This window comes from Theileria annulata, chromosome 1 (assembly GCF_000003225.4).
Source record: "Theileria annulata chromosome 1, complete sequence, *** SEQUENCING IN PROGRESS ***".
In the NCBI taxonomy this organism is placed as follows: Eukaryota; Apicomplexa; class Aconoidasida; order Piroplasmida; family Theileriidae; genus Theileria; species Theileria annulata.
In genome coordinates, this window is record NC_011129.2 from 1,464,955 (window position 1) to 1,487,023 (window position 22,069).

Consider the following 22,069-nt stretch of genomic DNA (forward strand, 5'->3'; position numbering starts at 1 on the left):
AATACTCCTAATATACCTATTGCCTAGTCCTAGAGTACCTACTGTGCCTAGTACCTTATTATACCTGTATGTATATACACTAGTGTATACTCCTATACATATACCACTACTACTATATATCTAGTACTCTATACCTACTACTATATACTACTATACATATACTTAATATACTCCTTAATACCTAGTACTAAACCCTAGTTCACGAGTATACACTTATCTAGTTACTAAAACCCTAATAATACTACTAATACTCTTACTCTTATTACTATATACCTACTAAAACCCCTAAGTACTCCTTACCTATCTAACTAACACCGTTAAACTACTGTATACTCCTAACTACTGTACTCTATACTATACTGTAGACTACTGTATACTCCTTAACTACTAACTACTACTGTATATTTTGTTAATGAGATTAATGTGAAATATCAGTGATATTGAGTACTTTAACACAGATACCCGTGAGATATATATGTAATGTTTCCATTAATATTGTCTTGACTAATCTGACAGCACCTTCTGCTATTGATTTATCCAAATCTCTCGTTACTATTTCAAATTGATTCTTAAATCCATAGGCCATTTCTATTAATTTTATTGCTTCATTACGTTTAGTTCCATCTAATCTTAATCCTTTAAAACGATTATTCAATTCTCTTTCTATATCAATTATACTACCACCAGATGCTCCAGTTCCATCCATTCCACCAGTTCTTCCAGTTCTCACAGGTGTTCTATCAGATCCAGCCCTATGACCAGTGTGACCTCCAGCCCTAACACTAGTGTCACCACTATGTGTACTGTCACCAGTTCTTTCGGTTAAAATTTCATGAGAATTATCTTCTAATTTTTCCAATTCAAATCTACCATCTTCAGATCCTAGACTAGTATCATCAGTTTGTACTCTAGTATCATCAGTTTGTACTCTAGTATCATCAGTTTGTACTCTAGTATCATCAGTTTCTACTCTAGTTTCATCAGATTGTATACTCGTGTCATCAGATCCTAATCTAGTATCAGATCCTAGTCTATCATCGTCAGATCCTATAGTGGTATCATCATCAGAATGTAATGGTGTATAATCAATTGGTCTCATTGGTGTTTTAAGTACTTCAGTTAAATAATTAAATGCTTTTCCTAATTTACTTTTTATTCCTTTCTTCTTCTTAATTTGTACATCTGATTCTTCCTTAGATTCTTCTTGTGAGTCAGATTCCTTCTTCTTCTCAGTTGGCTTCTTTTCAGTTGACTTCTTCTTATCAGATGATTCCTTCTTGGATTCCTTCTTCTTGCCAGTTTCCTCTTTATCCGCCTTCTTTTTCTCAGATTCCTTAGTCTTGTCAGCCTTCTTGTCGGATGATTTCAATTTAAGATCTGCATCAATTCTTTCAAATGGTTTAATAATTTTTCTACTTTTTGGTCTTACAAATGTTATTTCATCTTCCATATCATCATCAGTAGAACTGTCACTAGTACTGTCACTAGTACTGGAACTATCAGTGGTACTGTCACTACTGGAACTACTACTGTCTACTTCCTTACTATCAACAGTATTAAATGGATTATTAGGATTTATAATACTATTAAATCGTCCTTCATGTTCTCTAGTATCCCTAGTGTCTCTACTATCTTCAGTATCTCTGGGTGGATTAATAAATGGATTTGTAGATTGTCTAGTATCAATTGGTTCACCAGTTGTTTGTTTAGTACTTTTTCCTCTACGTAATGGTCTTACAGGTGTTGTATCCTCCGTTACGGTGCTTGCTCCAACTGTACCCGTAGTACCAGTACCAGTAGTAGTAATAGGGATTCCCTCAGTACCATTACTACTATCCTTACTACCTGTAGTACTAGATCTCTTACTACCTAATTCCCTAGTACCCTTACTATCTTTACTACCTGTAGATCCCTTACTATCCTTAGTACCTAACTCCCTACTACCCCTAGTCTCATTCAATTCATGTCTTGTTTTTCTTCTTTTTCTTCTATCTCCAATACTAGTACTACTATCCTTATTACTAATACCCTCACTCCTACCTACTATACCCTCACTCCTACTACCCACTTCACCATCACCCTCACCATCACTTTCACTACTACTTGCTATTGTTGTATGTTCTAATTGTGGATTTTTACTTGTAAATTTCCTTTTAATCATCACATCATTAAAATCTATCACTGGTTTCTTTAATAATATTTTCCTATTGATTACATTTTCCATTTCATTAAATATTAATAAATTCTCTTCCAACATATCAATACTTTGTTGATACAATAATTTAATTTTATTACCAATTTCTACAATTTTATTACTCAACAATATTATTAATTGATAATAATTTTGTGATTCTTTATAACCAGTGTTAGGTGATTTTATATTCTTTAATCCAATATCTTTTATTATCATTTCATATTGTTCTGACTTTATAATTAATGATTTTATATTATTTATTTCTTTTATTACATTAGTATTTAATTTTGAGATAATTTTCTTATTGGAGAAAATTCTCTTGTATAATTGATTTAATTTATTTTTATCAATATTATATAATTCTTTTTTATTTGATTCCATTATTATTAATTTACTCTTATCTATTAATGATTTATATCTATTATAATTATATGTCACTTTATCACGTATATTTATACTCTTCATTAATATATTCTTATTATTCACTATTATATCATTTGATTTGATTATCATTTCTAACATAAATCTATAATTTAATAATTTTCTATTACTTTCTTCTATTAATTTCCCTTTCAATTTCATTTCTTTTAATATTTTTATTAATTTCTCATTTATTTCTTTTATTCTTATATTTATTAATATTATATTCTTTAAATAAGGTTTTAGGATATTCGTTACGGTGTCCGTAACGGTGCTTGGTCCAGCAGCACCCCCTAAAGGGGTTTCCTTAATATCCTCACCATCCTTAATATCCTTAGTATCTTCAGTACTAGTACTGTTTGAGCAAGCACCGTTATGGGCTCCGTTACTGAGTATTTTAATACGATTGAATAATTTTAAAGAATTATTAAATTCATTATTAGAACGTTTAAATTCAATTTTTGAAGTATTAATAAAATTTAAAATATCACGTCTTAATTGTAATTTCATATCAATATATTCTTGTATAATACGTAGAAATATTATTGTAGATTCATGTTTTAAGTATGGTTGTAAACTTTTTAAATTCTTTTCAAATACTTTTAAATAATTATTACCATCTTTATATATTTCTTCATAATGTTCTTTTATTGATTTTATTCTTATCTTTTGTTCTTCTATATTACTTTTACTTTTATTTATTATTGTTATTAATTCAGAATTTGTATTATCAGCTAATATATATATTGGATATATTAACAATATTATTATTATATTCATCTTTTTCAAATCTTCAACTAATTTAAACCAATTAACTAAATTTTCAAATCTTCAATTAACTAAATTATTAAATTATTATCAACTAATCAACTAATCAACTAATTAAAAATTAAATATTAAATTATTTAAATTATTAAATTAGATCTTTTTTTGAAATTTCTTTTTAAAAGAAAATTTTTTCATTTTAAAGTACATTTATGAATCAAATCTATTTAATACCAAAATATAATATAACTAATTTAAGAGTAAATTTATGAGTTATTAAGAGTAAATTTAGAGTAATTTACGGTTAATTTAACTAATTTAATCATATTTTAGTTAAATTACTTGATTTAATCATATTTTAGTTAATTTGATAAAATTTTTAGTATATATTATTAATTTAATGTATTATAAATTTTTATAATTAATATATAAAATTAATATTAAAAGATTTATTTATATTATGTTTAAAATATGCTTTTGTTAATTTTTTTATTATATAACTTACTAAACACATTTTATTATATACATTTCAATATACATTACTATAGAGATTTTACTATGGATATTTCTATATACACTTTACTATACAAATTTCTATACATAATTTTATGTTAATTAAATTTAAATATTTTAGATCTATAAATTAAAGAATTTTTTTTTTCCAAATTTGCATCTCATAATTTTTTTCTCTATTTACTATAAATAAATTAATTAACTACAAATTAAGATAAAATTAGGAAAAAATAATTAGAAAAACAGGATTTTGGAAATAAATGTCAAAAATGATCGGGTTACGAATTTAAAAATTTCTTCACTAATACACATTTTGCTGCACCTAGATTACCTAATCTGCTAGTACTATAGAGTACTATAGACTACTACTAGAGTAGTTAATACTCTTAGAACTACTATAGACTATTAGTAGTAGACTAGACTTACTTAGAGTACTACTTAGAGTACTTAAGACTACCTAGTACTCTCATATACATGTATGTATATACACTAGTGTATACTCCTTACTATGTACTACTATACTATACACTTAACACTCTTAACTACTGTATTACTTAACTACTCCTTACTATAGAGTACCTATAATAGAATAAATACTGTAGACTACTATAGAGTACTAGAGTACTGTAGTACTTAAGAATACTATAGTAGAATAGATGCTGTAGACTAATAGACTACTGTACACTGTATATTCATTACACCCTTATATACTTATATATTACTTACTATATACTACTACTAAGTACTGTATACCACTGGTACTCCTTAACTACCTTATACTAGATGTACTGTAAACTACTGTACTCTAGACTACTGTAGTACTCCATAACTCCTCAACTACTTAATATAGACTACTATACTATATACTGTTGGAGCAAGCACCGTTACGGAGCACCGTTATGTAAATTAATTAGTTTTAAGTGGACCATAGAAGGATTTTTTTTCATCAGAAGTTTGAAAACGTCCATGTCCCCATTTGGAAGACGTATCAATGAACTTCAAATTGACTTCACTTAATGAATTTCTTGAAGTTTGTGGTAACAATGTTTTTCTTAATGTTATGACACGTTTTTTTGTACCAGGTATACATCCTTTAAGCATTAAGAAATCTTCTCTTACTACACCATAATGTGGGAATCCACCCATTGGTGTTATTGTTTTCTCCGTTAAATCAGAATCTGTCGAACCATTTCGATTACAATTTCCTAAACCAATTCTATAGATTTTCTTATTTCGTTCGGTTCTTTTATGATATCCTTTTTGACCATGTCTTGGTACTTGGAATTGTACTCTTGCTGGATGCCATGAACCAATACATGCTACTTTTCTTAATCCTCGATGTGTCTTACGTGGTAATCTTGTTACACCATAACGTGATACTACACCTTTCACACCATGTCCTTTTGTTACTCCTAATACATCCAACATCTCATTCTCATTAAATACTGTTGATACTGGTATACTCTTCTCAAATAAATCCACTACATATTGTACCTAATAAAATTATTAGACTAGATTAAGGGGAAATTAAGAAAATAGACCAAAATAACTAAAATTAGGAAAAATAAGGTAGAAAAAAATAAATGTCAAAAATTGATCGGGATAGGAGAAATAAATTTTCCTCGCTAGATCAATTATTGCTGCACCTAAACTACCTAATCTAACTACTACATACTTTAGACTACTACCTAACTACTTAATATGATATGGTTGTTAATTGTTGTTATTGTATCTTTCATGGTTTGTCTAATAAATATATTGATAAATAAAAAAGACTAGGAATATGAAAGTGGGAGCAAGCTCAACCTTATTATAGGACATAAGTAATCAAATTTACAATTAATATGCTTGATATTACTATTTGTCCAATTTTATAACAACCATATCAAAAATAATATAAATTAGGAAAAAAATGAGAAATTAATTGTAAAAATTAGGTAAAAAAAATAAAGTCAAAAGTTGATCGGGTTAGAGGAAATAAATTTTCCTATCCAGATCAACTTGCTGCTTCAATAACATATTTAGTAAAAAATAATTACAAAAAATAAATAAATATCTAAAAGGTTGCAAAAATGGTAATTAATGGGGTAGGCTCCGTTAAGGTGTTACGTTACGGTGCTTGGTCAAGCAGAATAGGATAACTAAATAACTAATGAAACTAGTATTGGTATAACTAGGTGATTGGAGCTGCTGGAGCAAGCACCGTTATGGATACCTTTTGATCAATAGTACCACCATTAATTTGTACTTCTAATAAATGTGCTTTTCTTAATGATAAAGAAGTTTTCGAAGGTTGTGTATGTAATAATGCACGTATTACAGTGGAATAATTTTTTAATCTTTTTAATTCCAATTCCATACCATTAGTTTCGACATATTTTTTAGCATATTTAGTAAAAGCTTTTTTCTTCGATTTATACCAATTTTTATAAAATCTTCGTCTTAATTCATCAGATAAATGTCCAGCCCAAACCGTACCTAATACTTTAAGACCACGTGGTGTTTCTACATATCCAACTAAACCAACAACTATCATTGGTGGTGTTTCAACAATTGTAACAGCTTCTACTATTTCTTTTTTATGTAATTTTGAACCAGGTCTATCTACTTCTGTTACAACATGTGTCATACCAGCTTTATAACCAATAAAAGCTGTTAAATGTGGTGGTTTTGTAATATCATCTTTAGGAAATGAACGTATCTTAGCTCTATGTGTTCTAGAACGTTTTTTAGGTAAGAATCCTAATGAACCTGATCTAGGACGTTCAAATTTTCTATGTGACATTTTCTTCAACCAATAATTTAATAATTAAATTTCTAATTAATTTAATTTAAATAAGATTTTTAGAATTTTATTTAATTTAATTAGTTTTAAAAAAATTGTGTTATAGTGGTGGGGAAATGTAATAATTAATATAAATTGAAGATATAATAAATTAAAAGAATTTAATAATAATTTAAAGAAATTAATGAATAAATTAACAAATAATGATTTTACAAATTTAGAACTTGTAAAATTTTTTAAACACATATTAACTTAATATTAATTTTAGTTTAATTTAATTTAATATAGGAAGCATATGAATGGTCAAAATATAATAAATCAAATTCTACCAAATATAAGTCTACTAAATCCAAGTCCACTAGGTCTACTACTAATTATAATAATAAATATAGAGAAATAAGGTAATAATATAGAAATATTAGAATATAGAAATTTTTTCTTCTCTACTGCAATTATTCCTGCACCTAAACTATCTAGTCTGGTAGTACTATAGTTAGCTAGACTACTATGTTAGACTCTATATCTAAGTAGTATTAGTATATAGTAATTAACTATAATACTTAATTATAGTATAGTAATTATAGTTAACTAAATAAACTCTAAATTAACTAAAAATAATTAAGAAAATAGACATTTTAAAAATAAATGTCAAAAATGATCGGGTTAGAAGAAATAAATTTTCCTCTCTCCTACAATTTTTGCTGCACCTAAGCTACCTTACTAGACTACCTAATAACTACCCTTAACTACTTAATTACTATAACTATACTTAAGTATATTAATAATGTGTAGTAGTAGTAGTGATAGAAGTTATAGTGATAGTAGTGATGATGATTTACCAAAAGAACCATTTAATCCATTAAATTTAGCATATCATAATAAATATAATAAACATAAACATAGAGATAGACGTAGTCGTTCTAGAGATAGAGATAAACATAGAGATAAGGATAAACATAGAGATAGAGATAGTCGTTCTAGAGAAAGAGAAGAAGATAAGTGGAAACATGATTTATATGAAAGTGATAGTGAAAGAATAAATTATGAAAATAAATATAAAAAATCTAAATCTAATCATAACAACAACAATAAAGAAAATAATAATGATGTTGAGATAAAGAGTATAACTAGAAAAGGTTGGAAATCAAGAGCTGGTGGTATATATATACCACCAGATGAAGAATCTGATGATGATTTATATACTAATTATATACCAAATCATATTTATGAACGTCCTGATCCATCATATACACTTGATTAATAAAAATAAATTAATCAATATTTTTAATAATTTTAATAATATTTTTAAATAAATTAATTTTTTAAACAAATTTTAATAATTTTATTTTAATTAATTTTATTTTATGAATTAAATTATTTTATTATTCGTATGGTCCCCAGATAATTCTATAAATTTATATTAATTATTTATTATTTATTATTTTATTTTTTATCGCAAATTTTAATTATTTTATTTATATGCACTTTTTATAATTATATTTTAAACTAATATTTTTCATTTAATAATTTTACGGTTATTCAGCAGTATTTAGGGTTATCCTATAGAATTTTGGAGTTATCCAATAGTATTTTAGGGTTATTCAATAGTATTTTAGCCTATCCTATAGTATTTAGGGTTAATTTCTTATTTTGGCTTATCTCCTGAAATTTTCGGTTATCTCCTGAAATTTCCTGTTATCCTATAGAATTTAGGGATAATTCTCTTACTTTGGGTTAAATTTCTTATTTTCCCCCGTTAATTACCCCTTTAATCTTATTTACTATTTGAAAGATGAAAAAATTACCACTTGGTATAAATCAACAAATACGTTTAATGACAATGAATGAATTGGATAAATGTTTAAAAGAAGCATTATATAATGATACTGTAGGATGTTCTGATACAATATTATATGACATATCACAAGCAACTTATAATGAAATATTTTATCAGAAAATAATGAAATCAATATGGAAATGTATAGTATCAAAACGTATAAAACGTATCCAAAAAGGATTAAATTTATTAAATTATATACTAATCAATGGTTCAGAGAATTGTATTTATGAAGTTCTTAATAATTTACACATATTACAATCAATTAATAAATTGAAATTTAATACTAATTTAATTGATAAAGCTATGGAAATTATTGCTTTAGTATTGGATAATAAAACATTACAAGAGAAACGTAATTATTCTGCATCAATACGTGATCGTTTTATATCATTATCTTCTACAAATGGTATTATAGAAACTAATATATTACATAAACCTATTTTATTATTAAATAAATCTAATCCTCCCGTTACGGTGACTGGTACTACGGCTAGTATTCCACCTAATAGTACTAATTATAATACAGTTATACCTAGTATTAATACTGGACTACCTACAGGTATAGGTATGAATAATAGTATGAATAATAGTATGGGTATGAATATGGTTAATAGAAATTATAATACTATAGGTATAGGTATGGGTACTGGTATAGGTAATACTGGTATTAGTACTATGGGTACTGGTATTGGTAATACAGGTATGGTTACGAAGAATAAGGGTAGAAAATTGTTTAGTGGATTATTTAATAATAAATTAAAAAAACCAAATATTGGTTTATATGGTAATTCATTAAATAATAGTTATGGTGCCGGAGGATACGGTGGAGTAGGAGTAGGAGGATATGGAGGATATGGTGGAGTAGGAGTAGGTGGATATGGTGGAGGAGGATATGGAGCCCCTTTCGGTGCTGTTGGAGGAGTGGGAGCAAGCACCGTAACGGAAGAATTTAATGCATTTCCAGAAATGAATATAAAGAATTATTATAATCATAGTTTTCATAATTTTAATCGTAAAAATGATGAAAATTTTAATAAAATTGATAATAAATCAGATTCTACTTTTAAACATAGGAGTAGTAGTGGGAGTGGGAGTACAAGTAGTAGTAGTACTGATGGTAGTAGTAGTAGGGATAGGGATGGTAGTAGTACAAGTGATAGTGGGAGTAGTAGTGTAAGTGATAGTACTTATAGAAGAAGGAGTAGTACAAGTAGTAGTAGGAGTAGTACAAGTGATAGTAGAAGTTATAGTAGTAGTACAAGTAGTAGTAGGAGTGATAGTACTAGTAGGAGTAGTTCAAGTAGTAGTAGCAGGAGTACATTAAAATATAGAGTAGATAGAAGATATGATAGGATGGATAGAATGGACAGGATGGATAGAGGATATTACAGGGGATATGACAGAAGATATGATAGAGTGGATAGATATGACAGAGGATACGGTAGATCGGATAGAGTGGATAGATATGACCGTATGGATAGAGGATATAATCCATTTAATTATTAAAAATTTAATATAATTTATAATTACATATTATAGTAGTCTTAGGTAGTTAAGGAGTATTAAGGGTAATATACAGTATTCTAAGGGGTATTAGGTGTATAGTACTAGTAGTATACAGTAGTTATAGTAGTAAGTATAGAGTATAGTAGTACAGTAGTAGTGTTAGTGTTAGTATTAGCTCCCTTTGGAGGAGATTTTTTCTCGCTAGTACACTCCGTAACCATAGAATTAGCTCCCTTTCCGGGAGTACCAAAAGTGTATATTAGCTCCCTTACCTATAGTAATAATAGTGTTATTTAGCTCCCTTTCCCGGAGTATTAAGTGTCATTAGCTCCCTTTCCCATAGTAGTTACACTATTAGTACTAGTACACTCCATACCTGTAGTTAGCTCCCTTTCCCTTGTTAGTACTATTGATAGTAGTATTTTGTTCAGTAGTACTTTCTGTAGTAGTAGTACTATTAGGATTACTGCACTGGGTTTCGAACCTAGTACCTGTAGCTCCCTTAGTACTTGTACTATCCTTACTACAATTAGCTCTCTTTCCCGTAGTACCTGACACCGTAATGTATAAATAATATATATTATAAAATTATTTAAAATTATTCAATTATTCTCAAATCTTCAATTCGAAATCCCAAATTAAATTCTTCAATTTCAAATCTGTATTAAATCTTCAATTAAATTCTTCAATTCGAAATCCCAAATTTCATTATTAAATTAAATTCTTTAAATTAATCTTTATTAAATTTGGTTTGTAATATTATTGTGAGATTTCACCTTCTTCACGTTCATTAATAATTTTGGAAGGTGAAGCTTTTTGAAAAGTAACAATTGGTTGTGTACTTAATAATTTTTGTATAAATGTTGGTGAACGTTTAAAACGTTTTGGAAAACTATTATTTAAACATGATGTCTTACTCCATACATCCAAATTTACTCTTCTTTCACGTATTAAATTACTAATCAATTTAATAATCAAATTAACTAATTATTAACTAATCAAATTAACTAATCAAAATTAACTAATAATTAAGTAATTAACTTAAATTAGTCAAAATAACTAAAAAATAATTAAGAAAATGCTATTTTAAAAATAAATGTTCAAAATTGATCGGGTTAGAAGAAATAAATTTTCCTCTCTAATTAGATCTTGCTGCTGTAACTACTTATATCGAAAAAATAATTACAAAAAATAAATAATTGTACTAAAAGGTTGCAAAAAGAGTAATTAGTGGGGTAAGCTCAGTTAAGGAGCTCCGTTACGGTGCTTGGTCAAGCAGTACCCCGTAAGGGGTAAATAACTACTATATATAACTAAAGGTATATAACTACTATATATAACTAAGGAACTAGTGTCCGGTGGTCCAGTCACCGTAACGGACACCGTAACGAACTTATCCTGTTGATTATGAAAGAATTGTAATGGTAATCTAGTAACACAAGAATATTTAGTAGTAGTAAGTGTAATAATTTTATTATCATTAAAGATTCTAACAAATGATCGTAATTTGATCCAATCACCACGTTGTAATGGATTGAAACTATTAAATAAATTGGAAATTAAAATAGGATCAAAATTACATACAATTGCTTTATTTATATTATCTGTTACTAATATTGTATTTTCATTAATCCATACACTTAATATTTTCACTATAAAATCATATGGATTTTCTGATGCTTCTGATAATTTCTTTAAATATTCTGATGTTAATAATTGATTTGGATTCAATTTCTTTGACCAATTCTTTAAAAATTCTATTATTCTATTATCTTCATTTGTTATATTTATTTTTATTCCACCATATATATTTATTACTTCCGTTACGGTGTCTGGTCCACCACCACCAATATCCTCACTGTCCTCAGTACTAGTATTCATATTACCCTTAGTATCCTTAGTAACTGTAGCTCCCTTTCCCATGGTACACTCTGTAACCATAGAATTAGCTCTCTTTCCCGGGGTACTAAAAGTGTTAATTAGCTCCCTTTCCCTATTACACTCCATACCCATAGAATTAGCTCTCTTTCCCTCCGTAACGGTGCTTGGTCCAGTGGTACTAGTAGTAGTATTGGTAGTGGAAGTGGTAGCTGTGTGACCAAGCACCGTATTGGAAAAATTATAAAGATTAGAATGCCATAAACGCATAGTAGGGAAATTTTTAATAGACATAATAATATTAATATGTTTTTTACCAAATTTATCAATAACAGTAAAAGCATCAACACGTTTAAGTCGTAAAATATCACCGAAATTAATATGATGTTGTTGTTTTACATTTGATGTAATTATTTGTATAGAATAATCTATACCATTTGTATTAAATACACTTGGATCTATTGCTCTATAATTAAATACATCTCTTTGATTATTCACATTACGTACACTTGCTCTTATCATTTCTAATGCTACTACATATAAATTTATATTCTTCATTTCATTTATTATATTATTTAATGGTATATATATGTTCCCAGTTACGGTGCCCGTTACGGTGCTTGCTCCAGCAGTACTAGTCTGACTACTAATAACCTCACTACCCTTAATATCCTTACTAGTACTATCCTTATTATTAGTATCCTTATTATTAGTATCCTTATTATTAGTATCCTTAGAATTAGTATCGGACTCCCTAGTTTTAGTAACAACAGCAATTTCATTATTATTTTTCTCCTCCGTAACGGTGCTTGCTCCAATGGTACTAGTATCCTCAGTGGTAGTTTCCACAGTAGTAGTTAGGTTATTAGTATTACTATCTGCTTGACCAAGCACCGTTACTGAGGAAGTATCTTCAATTAAAATTGTATTATTTTCATTGGTAATATCCAAATTCTCAACCTCATTATTCTCATTAGTAATATTAGTATCTTCATTATTCTCATTAATAGTATTAGTATCAGTAGTGGTATTGGATGAAATAAGTTGTGAACCACCTTTAGAAGAACCAGATCTTAATTTATAAGGATCTCTATAATATCTTCTTTCATTTATTTCATTCTCCACATCTACAAATTTATATTAACAAAAAATTATAATTATGTAGTTAATTTAATAAATTTGTATACCTTTATTGAATAATCTTTTAATAGTATTAACAAATATATTTTTCTTTTTATCATCATCATTTATATTTTGTTCTTCTATATTTTGATTTATATTCACATTTTCTCTTAATATACGTCCAACTATTACATTATTATTATTAAGTAATAGTAAGTAGTTAAGTGATTAGGTAGTTAAGGAATTAGGTAGCAGCAAGATCTGATTAGCGAGGAAAATTTATTTCCTCTAACCCGATCAATTTTGGCATTTTATTTTTTTTTAACTAATCTAGTTGAATATTTTTAATTATTTTTTCATTAATTATCTAATTTTGGTTAATTAATATAAATTACGTGTTAATGCATTATATAAATTTGATCCTGGTAATCCATATTCTATAATATTCATTAATAATAAAATTAAATACTCAATAACCTTAACTATAGACTCCATAACTACTTATCACTACTATTGGTACTTAGTACTACCCTTAACTACTTAACTACTACTAATACCCTAAAATACCCCTAACTACCCTTATATAGCTAAAATACCCTTATACACCACTTAACTACCTAAATTATCCTTAACTACCTAATAGCCTTAATACACCTAGGTAACTTAGTACTTAACTACCTAATACACCTTAAATACCGTAGACTAGTACTTAACTATCTCTAATAACTATTAAGAGTATTAGACTCCATAACTACTCTAATAACTGTTAATAATATAATTGAATAAATAATTACTATTGGAAAGATATGAATTAAGTAATGTAGAGAAAGCTTCAATTAAAGGATCTGGTGATGAATAAATGAAATTTTTGGAATTATTAAGATTATTTTTAACTGAATTAATTATTAAATTCCAATCATCCAATTTTATATTTTTTAATGGTTTTATTTCATCCAATAATATTATTAATAATTCCACTACATTACTCATTAGTAATAATAATAATAATTTTTATTATTAAATTAATAATATTATTAAATTATTAAATATTAATTAAATTATTAATTAAATTAATTAAATATAAATTAATAATAATTTAAAAAAATTATGAGGATATATATAATATTAGAAGATAGTGATATATATAATAAAGTAATAAAATTATAAAATTAAATAATTATATTTTTTAGGAATCAAGATTAGATATTTTACATCAATCTTTATTAATATTACAAGATTCTATTATTAATAAGGTAATCAATAATTATCCATTTATCCATTTAATTATCCATTTAATTATCCATTTATCCAAAATTATGAAAAATTAATTAGAAAATTGTTAAATTAATTAATTAATAATATATTTGAAATTAGGAATTGAAATTAAAAGTATATATAAGAACAATAAAAAATGAATTAATACAAGTAAATTCAACATTTACTGTACCAAAAACCCTTGAATTATTTCAAATTCTTATTCAATCACTTATTATAAATCGTAAAATCAAATCTAATAATAATACTATACTATTACAAGTAAATATTATCTATCTAATATACTCATACTATACCTAGAGTACCTAGTACTCCTTATACTATCTAGTATCTTTAGTACTAAGTAGCCTTATATACTTAGATATATAGTCTAATATTAGTAGTCTAGTTAGGTAGTTTAGGTGCAGCAAAAATTGTAGGAGAGAGGAAAATTTATTTCCCCTAACCCGATCAATTTTGGCATTTTATTTTTTTCTACCCAATTTCTTAATTATTTTTTCATTATTTTAGTTAATTGATTGAATTAGATGATAAAGAATGATTGGGAGAATATAAAACCTATAAATAGTTATAGTATTGGATTATCAACATTAGGACATTTGGAGAATTTGAAAAGTTTTATATCGAAATATGATTTTAAAAAAATATTAATAATACATATTGGTACTACATCATCAAAACATTCTAAAGGTACAATAGAAAATGTTGATGATATTATTAAAATTTCTAATTATCCACTTACTGCTGCACATTGTATATCTAAAATTATTACTGAATTAATCTTATACTAATTTTATATACTAATAGTTAACTTAAATTAGTTAAAATTATAGAAAAATAATTAAGAAAATGGTTAAAAATAAATAAAATGCCAAAATTGATCGGGTTAGGGGAAATAAATTTTCCTCGGTAATCAGATCTTGCTGCACCTAAACTACCTACTCCCTAACCCTGGAAAGGGAGCTAATTTTACAGGTATGGAGTGTAGTCAGGGAAAGGGAGCTAATTCTACAGCCATGGAGTGTAATAGGGAAAGGGAGCTAATTTTATGGTTACCAAGTGTACTATGGGAAAGGGAGCTAATTTTACAGCCACCAAGTGTAATAGGGAAAGGGAGCTAATTCTACAGCCATGGAGTGTAATAGGGAAAGGGAGCTAATTTTACAGCCACCGAGTGTACTATGGGAAAGGGAGCTAATTCTATGGTTACCAAGTGTACTATGGGAAAGGGAGCTAATTTTACAGCCACCGAGTGTAATAGGGAAAGGGAGCTAAATGACACTTTTAGTACTCCGGGAAAGGGAGCTAATTTTACAGCCATGGAGTGTAATAGGGAAAGGGAGCTAATTCTATGGTTACCAAGTGTACTATGGGTTAATAGGTAGTTAAATAATATTGTAGAGATATAAAATATTAATGCATTAATGATTTGATTTTATTTAATAATTTGGAAAAGAGTGACGTTTTATTTTTCTGTACTTTTTTAACAGTTTTTTGTGAATTCATTTGTTTTTCTACAGGTTTTTTAAGTGTTTCTTCTTTTGGTTTTAATTCCTTTTCTACTGTTACTGTAAAATTTGCGATTTCTGAATTCTTTGTACCTTCATTCAATAATTTCACCAATTCATCACGATTTGGTTTTAATGAACGTGCTGAACCTGTTATACTCGATTTTCTAGATGATCCTTTAGATCCTCCAATTACTTTCTAATCAACCATAATTTTTATTCCAATTTAATTTAATTTATTTATTTAATAATTTATTAATTTAATAATTTAATTTAATAATTAGTTAATATAATTGAATAATTAGTTAATCTAATTGAATAACTAGTTAATTTGATTAATTGGATAAAAAAAACTATACACATGCATATATTAATAATAATATTAATAAATATATTTAATAATAAATTAATTAAATATAAAAATAATTTTAAATTAATTTTAAAAAATCTTATATATATTGATGTGTAATAAAAATAATTTATATGGACTTACAGGTTTATTTTTGTTAATTGAAGCGCACATTTAATTGAAAAAAATTAATATGAAAATTTAAAGTAGGTTTAATATTAAATTTCTATAAATAACATTTTAGCACTACTATGCCTGTGTGGTACCTATTAACATTTAATAATACCCATACATATTTCTAATTAAAAAAAAATATAAATATAAAAAATAAAAATATAAATTATAGTTTTAAAAAATTATATTAAAATTATTTTAATTTTAAAAATTTGTATAATTTATACCATTGGTATAATATTAATAATTTTATCATCTTTATATATAATTATTGATGGATATTCTTTTATTTTTTCTATTTCATCAAATTCATTTTTAAACATCCAAAATATATTTATATCCTTACCAACAGTAGTACCATCCATACCATCCATATCATCAGTACCATCAGTAATATCAGTAGTAATACCATTAGTATTAGTAATACCATTAGTATTAGTAATTCCATTAGTAATTAAGGAGTAATCTACACTAGTATTAGTACTAGTATCAGTAGTACTAGTATTATCTGTAGTACTGGACTGGGATTCGAACCTAGTACCAGAGGGTCCAGTAAGTAGATTAGGTGCAGCAATATTATTTTCCTCCGTAACGGTGTTAGTATCAACTGTACCATTAGCTCCCTTTGGAGGAGTAATATTAGTAGTACTGTACTGGGACTCGAACCTGGAACCTGAGGGTTCAGTGGTACTATCACTACTAGTACACTCGGTACCCATAAAATTAGCTCCCTTTCCCGAGGTACACTCGGTGGCTGTAAAATTAGCTCCCTTTCCGGGGGTACACTCTATAGCTGTAAAATTAGCTCCCTTTCCCGAGGTACACTCCATACCCATAGAATTAGCTCCCTTTCCGGTAGTAGTAGTTAGGTTATTAGTATTAGTACTATTAGTACTAGTAACTTCAGTACCTTCAGTACCCGTTTGAGCAATCACCGTAACGGAGTTAGTACCATTAACTACCTTAGGTGCAGCAATATTTAATTGTGAAGAAAATTTATTTTCACTAACCCTATCAATTTCCATATCCTCATTAAAATTATTATCCATATTCTCCATATTAAAATTATTAAAATTATTTAATAAATTAATAAATTGATAAAAATTAATAATATTTTCTTTATACAAATTTATTATAAATAATATTTTATTAAATATTTCTTCATTTATTATTAAATCAAATATTATTATAATATTTATACCAATAAATTTTAATTGTTTTTTTATTAATTTTTTTATTATATTTGATTCAAAACATTTTTGTATTTTTTTTATTAATAATAATTTTTTTATTTTATAATTTCTATCATTTATTAATTCATTTTCATTACATTTTATACATATTATTATATCTATATATTCTTTATAATATATATACATATCTTTTTTTATACTTTTTATTATATAATTTTCCATATCCAAAATTATTTCCAAATAATTTAAATTTTCCAAATTTTCCGAAATTTTATTAAAATTTTCTAAATTTTCTTTATTTTTATTAAAATTATTATTAAAATTATTTTTATGATTTTGTTGATAAAAAAATTTATAATATTGTAATATAATAAATTTTTCAATAATTAATAATAATTTATCTTGTGTTATTATTGGATATTCAAATCCTGGACATAATATATAATGATTATTTATTAATGATTCATACATACGATTTACACCATTTACATATAATTCTACTTGATCATCCTATATTATTAATTAATTTATTAATTAACTTAAAATAACTAAAATTAACCAAAATAACTAAAATTAGGAAAAAATAATTAAGAAATTTGGGTTAAAAAAATAAATGTTGAAAATTGATCGGGTTAGAAGAAATAAAATTTCCTCTCCAAATCAATTTTTGCTGCACCTAAACTACCTAACTCATACTAGTATTGAGGATAATACTACTGATACTAATAAAGTACTCAACTAGTTATACAGTACTTAACTACTCCTTAACTATCTCTAGCTACTGTAGACTCCTTAATTACTCTACTTAATTATACTAATTATAGTATACTAACTCTAGATTAACTAAATATAACTAAAATTATTGAAAAATAATTCTAAAAAAAGGATTTTGGAAATAAAGTCCAAAATTGATCGGGTTAGAGGAAATAAATTTTCTTCACTAATCAGATCTTGCTGCACCTAGACTACTCTACTTAACTACCTAATCTTAGTTAACTACTACTAATTTAATTAGTATTGTAATACATTTTGAAAGAGTTTGATGGAATTGTAAACATCATGAAAATCGACATTAAATTCATTGAAAACTTCAGTTTGTATTTCAATAAATTTACGTTCATAATATTCTTGTGATAATATATTTTCTATTATTTCTCTATTTATTATTATTCCATTCATACTTCTTAATGATCTATATTATTTATTAATTCCGTTACGGTGCTTGCTCAAACGGTACCCCCGGAGGGGGTATAGATAAATAACTAGTCCCCTAATACCTAATACTCTTAACTAATTAAGGTACTCCCAGAGGGTACTAACTAGCTATCTCCCTAACTATACCATAGAGGAATATAAATAACTACCTAAAGTATATAACTAACTACTCTCTTAAGTACCTAACTAACTAGACCCTGGGAAAGAGAGCTAATTCTACCACTAATAGTACTACTACTACGGGAAAGAGAGCTAATTCTACCACTAATAGTACTACTACTACGGGAAAGAGAGCTAAATAACTGTATAACTATAGGAATCTTAAGGGTATAATTAAATAACTAGGGAGCCCCTTCGGGGCTATATAGCTAAGTAATGTAAGGGTATAACTAACTAATCCTAAGGAATTAGTACCCCCGGAGGGGATAACTAAGTACTCTTAAAGGGTATAATTAAGGAATCCATAAGGTGTAACTAACTAAAATAACCCCTGTAAGGGGCTAAGGAATCCCCGTAGGGGACTAAATAACTGTATAACTAACTACTCCCCGTAAGGGTATAACTAAGGCTATATAACTAATGGAATCTTCTAAGGTATAAGATAAAAAACATACGTTGAAAGATCAGAAAAGAGTAAGAAAAGTTTTTTAGTATTTTTTTGTAGAATTGGTATGAGTTGATAAATATTTTTAATTTTATTTCTTGGTTTGAAAATTCTTTTAAAAATAGTAATATCCAAAAATTTATAATCATAATTAAAAAGATTCTTCCCTAACGTTGTTGAAATTACCCAAGCAGAACCTAAAAGACCAAAAATTGATAATAATTCTAATGTCAAATCTTTATTTATTACTTCCATTATTTATATTTTTATTATCTATAATACAATTTATTACATTACACCATAAATTTGTTTATACACTAAAATTTAATTTAAATTTATAATTAATTTATTAATTTATTAATTAATTTGAAAATGAATAATATATTAGAATTAAAAAAAAGAATTGATAATATTATTAATTCAATTAATAATGGAAATTATAATAATTCATTAGTATTCTTTTTAATTATAAACTATACACATTATTATTTCTAATTATTATAATTAACTATAGTACTAGTATAGTTAAGGGATTAGTTAGTTAAGGAGTAGATTAGGTAGCAGCAATAATTGATCTAGAGAAGAAAATTTATTTCTTCTAACCTGATCAATTTTGGTCATTTATTTCCAAAATCCTATTTTTTGGAATTATTTTTTCCTAATTTTAGTTAATTTAAGTTAATTTAGTTGATTAATAATTTTGATTAGGAAATATTATTGGATGAATTGGAATTAATAAATATTGATCGTAATATATTACAGAATACTAGAATTGGTTCATCATTAACTAAATTATCAAAATCTTTATTACCAATACATAAAATTACTTCACAACGTGTTATTTCAATTATTAATAAATGGAAATCACAATTACGTAATTCCGTTACGGTGACTGGTACAACAGCAAGTAATGGACCTGAGGTTACTACTGATAACCTAAGTACTACTAATAGTACTACTACTACCCCTAACAGAGCTAACAGTACTAACACTACAGTTGTACCTGGTCCTGAGGATAGTAGTAGTAAGGATATTGGTACCGTGGGAGCAAGCACCGTTACTGAGGGAAAGGGAGCTAATTTTACAGCTATGGAATGTACTGGTGAGAAAAATCCTAATGAAATTGCTGTTGTAACTAAAACTGGGGAGTCCAGTACTTTTTCTGAGGATACTAATAGTAAGGATACTGAGGGAGTTAATACTGAAGTTAATAATGAGGGAGCCCCTTTGGGGACTAACGAAGCCCCTTTGGGGACTAAGGGAGCCCCTTTAGAGGCTACTGGCACTCATGGTCTGGGTGAGGAAGTTGCTGTTGGACCAGACACCGTAACGGGGAATCCAAAATATATGGGACCATTACGTAATAATATATATCGTGATAAAGCATTAAGATATTTATTTGATAGTTTTATAATAGGAAAAGATTTTGAAATAGAAATGGAAGAATTAACAGAGAAAATAAATTTGATAGAAAAATCATTATATAATTATTATATAATAGAAAAAAATAATCAAAAAGGATATAATCAACAATTAAAATGTATAGGATTTAATTTAAAAGATAATAAAAATACAATATTTAATTATAAATTATATAATAATATTATTTCTATAAATGAATTAATTCATATGTCTTCATTACAAATGGCATCTGATGAGAAAAAATTACAACGTAATGAAATACTTGAACAATCACTTGAAGCATGTCAGTCTGATTGGGAAATCAAAAATATCTTCCTTAATAATAAAACTAAAGGACAATTCAAATGTAATAAATGTAATTCCAAAATCACTACTTATTATCAATTACAAACCAGATCATCTGATGAACCCATGACTACATTTGTAACTTGTCTTAATTGTAATAATCGTTGGAAATTCTAATCTCATACACTACTAATATATAAGTATATAAGATGAGTATATGAGTTAATAAGATGAGTATATGAGTTTATACACGAGTATACAATATTTTATAGTATATAGTATAGTGTATATGTATAATAGTATGTATATTAGTGTATACTCGTGTATAAAGGGTTATTTAGGTACCTATAGGTATTAGGAGTATATTAAGTAATTAAGGAGTATTAGAGGTATATAAGGGGTTTTAAGTGTATTTGGGATATTTAGGAGTAGGATAGTAGAGGTATATTAGGTATTAGAGTATTAAGGTTCTAGGTACCCATAGGTATTAGGAGTATATTAAGTAATTAAGTAGTTACTCTAGCTACTAGGGTTAGTAGGTATATAAGGAGTATTAGTAGGTATATAAGGGCTATTTAAGGCTATTAGCTATACTAGGGGTATTAGAGGTATATAAGGTGTATAGAGGGGGTTTTAAGTGTATTTGATATTTAAGGCCTATTAAAGGCTATTAAGAGTATTTAAGGATTAGTTAGGTGCATGTTAGGTATATAAGGGGTATTAGAGGAATATTAGGGTTTGTAGTGTATACTCGTAATTTAGGGTTTTAAGTAATAGATAGGTATATAAGGAGTATAAAGGAGTATATAAGGGTTTCAGGGTTTTAGATGAGGATTTTATGTGTAAACTCGTAAATTAGGGTTTTAGTGACTAGATAAGTGTAAACTCGTAATTTAGGGTTTTAAAAAGGTGTATAGTATTAGGAGTATATTAATAGTACTATACAGTACTACTACTTAGGATATTAGTACAGTTGTACCAAAGCACCGTTACGGTGGAAAATTCTACTACCAAAATTGCT

At 26.8% G+C, this 22,069-nt stretch overlaps 10 protein-coding genes across 10 annotated transcripts, besides 1 other annotated feature; 5 read left to right on the plus strand and 5 right to left on the minus strand.

Moving 5' to 3' along the window:
* Positions 1–418: 418 nt before the first annotated feature.
* On the minus strand, positions 419–3,394 carry TA20260 (uncharacterized protein; the record flags this gene model as incomplete). Its single annotated transcript, XM_949118.1, has 1 exon — positions 419–3,394. The coding sequence occupies one exon, from the start codon at positions 3,392–3,394 to the stop codon at positions 419–421; it is 2,976 nt and encodes a 991-aa protein (XP_954211.1).
* Positions 3,347–3,394: a sequence feature (Signal peptide predicted for TA20260 by SignalP 2.0 HMM (Signal peptide probability 0.671, signal anchor probability 0.000) with cleavage site probability 0.565 between residues 16 and 17).
* A 1,404-nt stretch (positions 3,395–4,798) lies between these two features.
* On the minus strand, positions 4,799–5,320 carry TA20265 (60S ribosomal protein l3, putative; the record flags this gene model as incomplete). The annotated part of the gene is made up of 1 exon (XM_949119.1): positions 4,799–5,320. One exon carries the CDS (start codon positions 5,318–5,320, stop codon positions 4,799–4,801), a length of 522 nt encoding a protein of 173 aa, XP_954212.1.
* A 745-nt stretch (positions 5,321–6,065) lies between these two features.
* On the minus strand, positions 6,066–6,677 carry TA20270 (60S ribosomal protein l3, putative; the record flags this gene model as incomplete). Its single annotated transcript, XM_949120.1, has 1 exon — positions 6,066–6,677. One exon carries the CDS (start codon positions 6,675–6,677, stop codon positions 6,066–6,068), a length of 612 nt encoding a protein of 203 aa, XP_954213.1.
* Positions 6,678–7,461: 784 nt separating this feature from the next.
* On the plus strand, positions 7,462–7,938 carry TA20275 (uncharacterized protein; the record flags this gene model as incomplete). Its single annotated transcript, XM_949121.1, has 1 exon — positions 7,462–7,938. One exon carries the CDS (start codon positions 7,462–7,464, stop codon positions 7,936–7,938), a length of 477 nt encoding a protein of 158 aa, XP_954214.1.
* Positions 7,939–8,469: 531 nt separating this feature from the next.
* TA20280 (uncharacterized protein) lies at positions 8,470–10,023 on the plus strand (the record flags this gene model as incomplete). The annotated part of the gene is made up of 5 exons (XM_949122.1): positions 8,470–8,680; positions 8,732–8,896; positions 8,933–9,112; positions 9,149–9,529; positions 9,572–10,023. 5 exons carry the CDS (start codon positions 8,470–8,472, stop codon positions 10,021–10,023), a joined length of 1,389 nt encoding a protein of 462 aa, XP_954215.1.
* Positions 10,024–10,124: 101 nt separating this feature from the next.
* Positions 10,125–14,013, minus strand: TA20285 (uncharacterized protein; the record flags this gene model as incomplete). Its single annotated transcript, XM_949123.1, has 8 exons — positions 10,125–10,295; positions 10,374–10,574; positions 10,852–11,006; positions 11,065–11,082; positions 11,355–13,028; positions 13,089–13,208; positions 13,419–13,460; positions 13,818–14,013. The coding sequence occupies 8 exons, from the start codon at positions 14,011–14,013 to the stop codon at positions 10,125–10,127; spliced, it is 2,577 nt and encodes an 858-aa protein (XP_954216.1).
* Positions 14,014–14,130: 117 nt separating this feature from the next.
* On the plus strand, positions 14,131–14,351 carry TA20290 (uncharacterized protein; the record flags this gene model as incomplete). Its single annotated transcript, XM_949124.1, has 2 exons — positions 14,131–14,175; positions 14,214–14,351. The coding sequence occupies 2 exons, from the start codon at positions 14,131–14,133 to the stop codon at positions 14,349–14,351; spliced, it is 183 nt and encodes a 60-aa protein (XP_954217.1).
* Positions 14,352–15,275: 924 nt separating this feature from the next.
* TA20295 (uncharacterized protein) lies at positions 15,276–16,009 on the plus strand (the record flags this gene model as incomplete). The annotated part of the gene is made up of 3 exons (XM_949125.1): positions 15,276–15,398; positions 15,444–15,679; positions 15,829–16,009. The coding sequence occupies 3 exons, from the start codon at positions 15,276–15,278 to the stop codon at positions 16,007–16,009; spliced, it is 540 nt and encodes a 179-aa protein (XP_954218.1).
* Positions 16,010–16,550: 541 nt separating this feature from the next.
* On the minus strand, positions 16,551–17,993 carry TA20300 (uncharacterized protein; the record flags this gene model as incomplete). The annotated part of the gene is made up of 3 exons (XM_949126.1): positions 16,551–17,488; positions 17,531–17,680; positions 17,723–17,993. 3 exons carry the CDS (start codon positions 17,991–17,993, stop codon positions 16,551–16,553), a joined length of 1,359 nt encoding a protein of 452 aa, XP_954219.1.
* A 1,720-nt stretch (positions 17,994–19,713) lies between these two features.
* On the plus strand, positions 19,714–21,225 carry TA20305 (transcription elongation factor, putative; the record flags this gene model as incomplete). The annotated part of the gene is made up of 2 exons (XM_949127.1): positions 19,714–19,794; positions 20,050–21,225. 2 exons carry the CDS (start codon positions 19,714–19,716, stop codon positions 21,223–21,225), a joined length of 1,257 nt encoding a protein of 418 aa, XP_954220.1.
* Between the last annotated feature and the right edge of the window lie 844 nt (positions 21,226–22,069).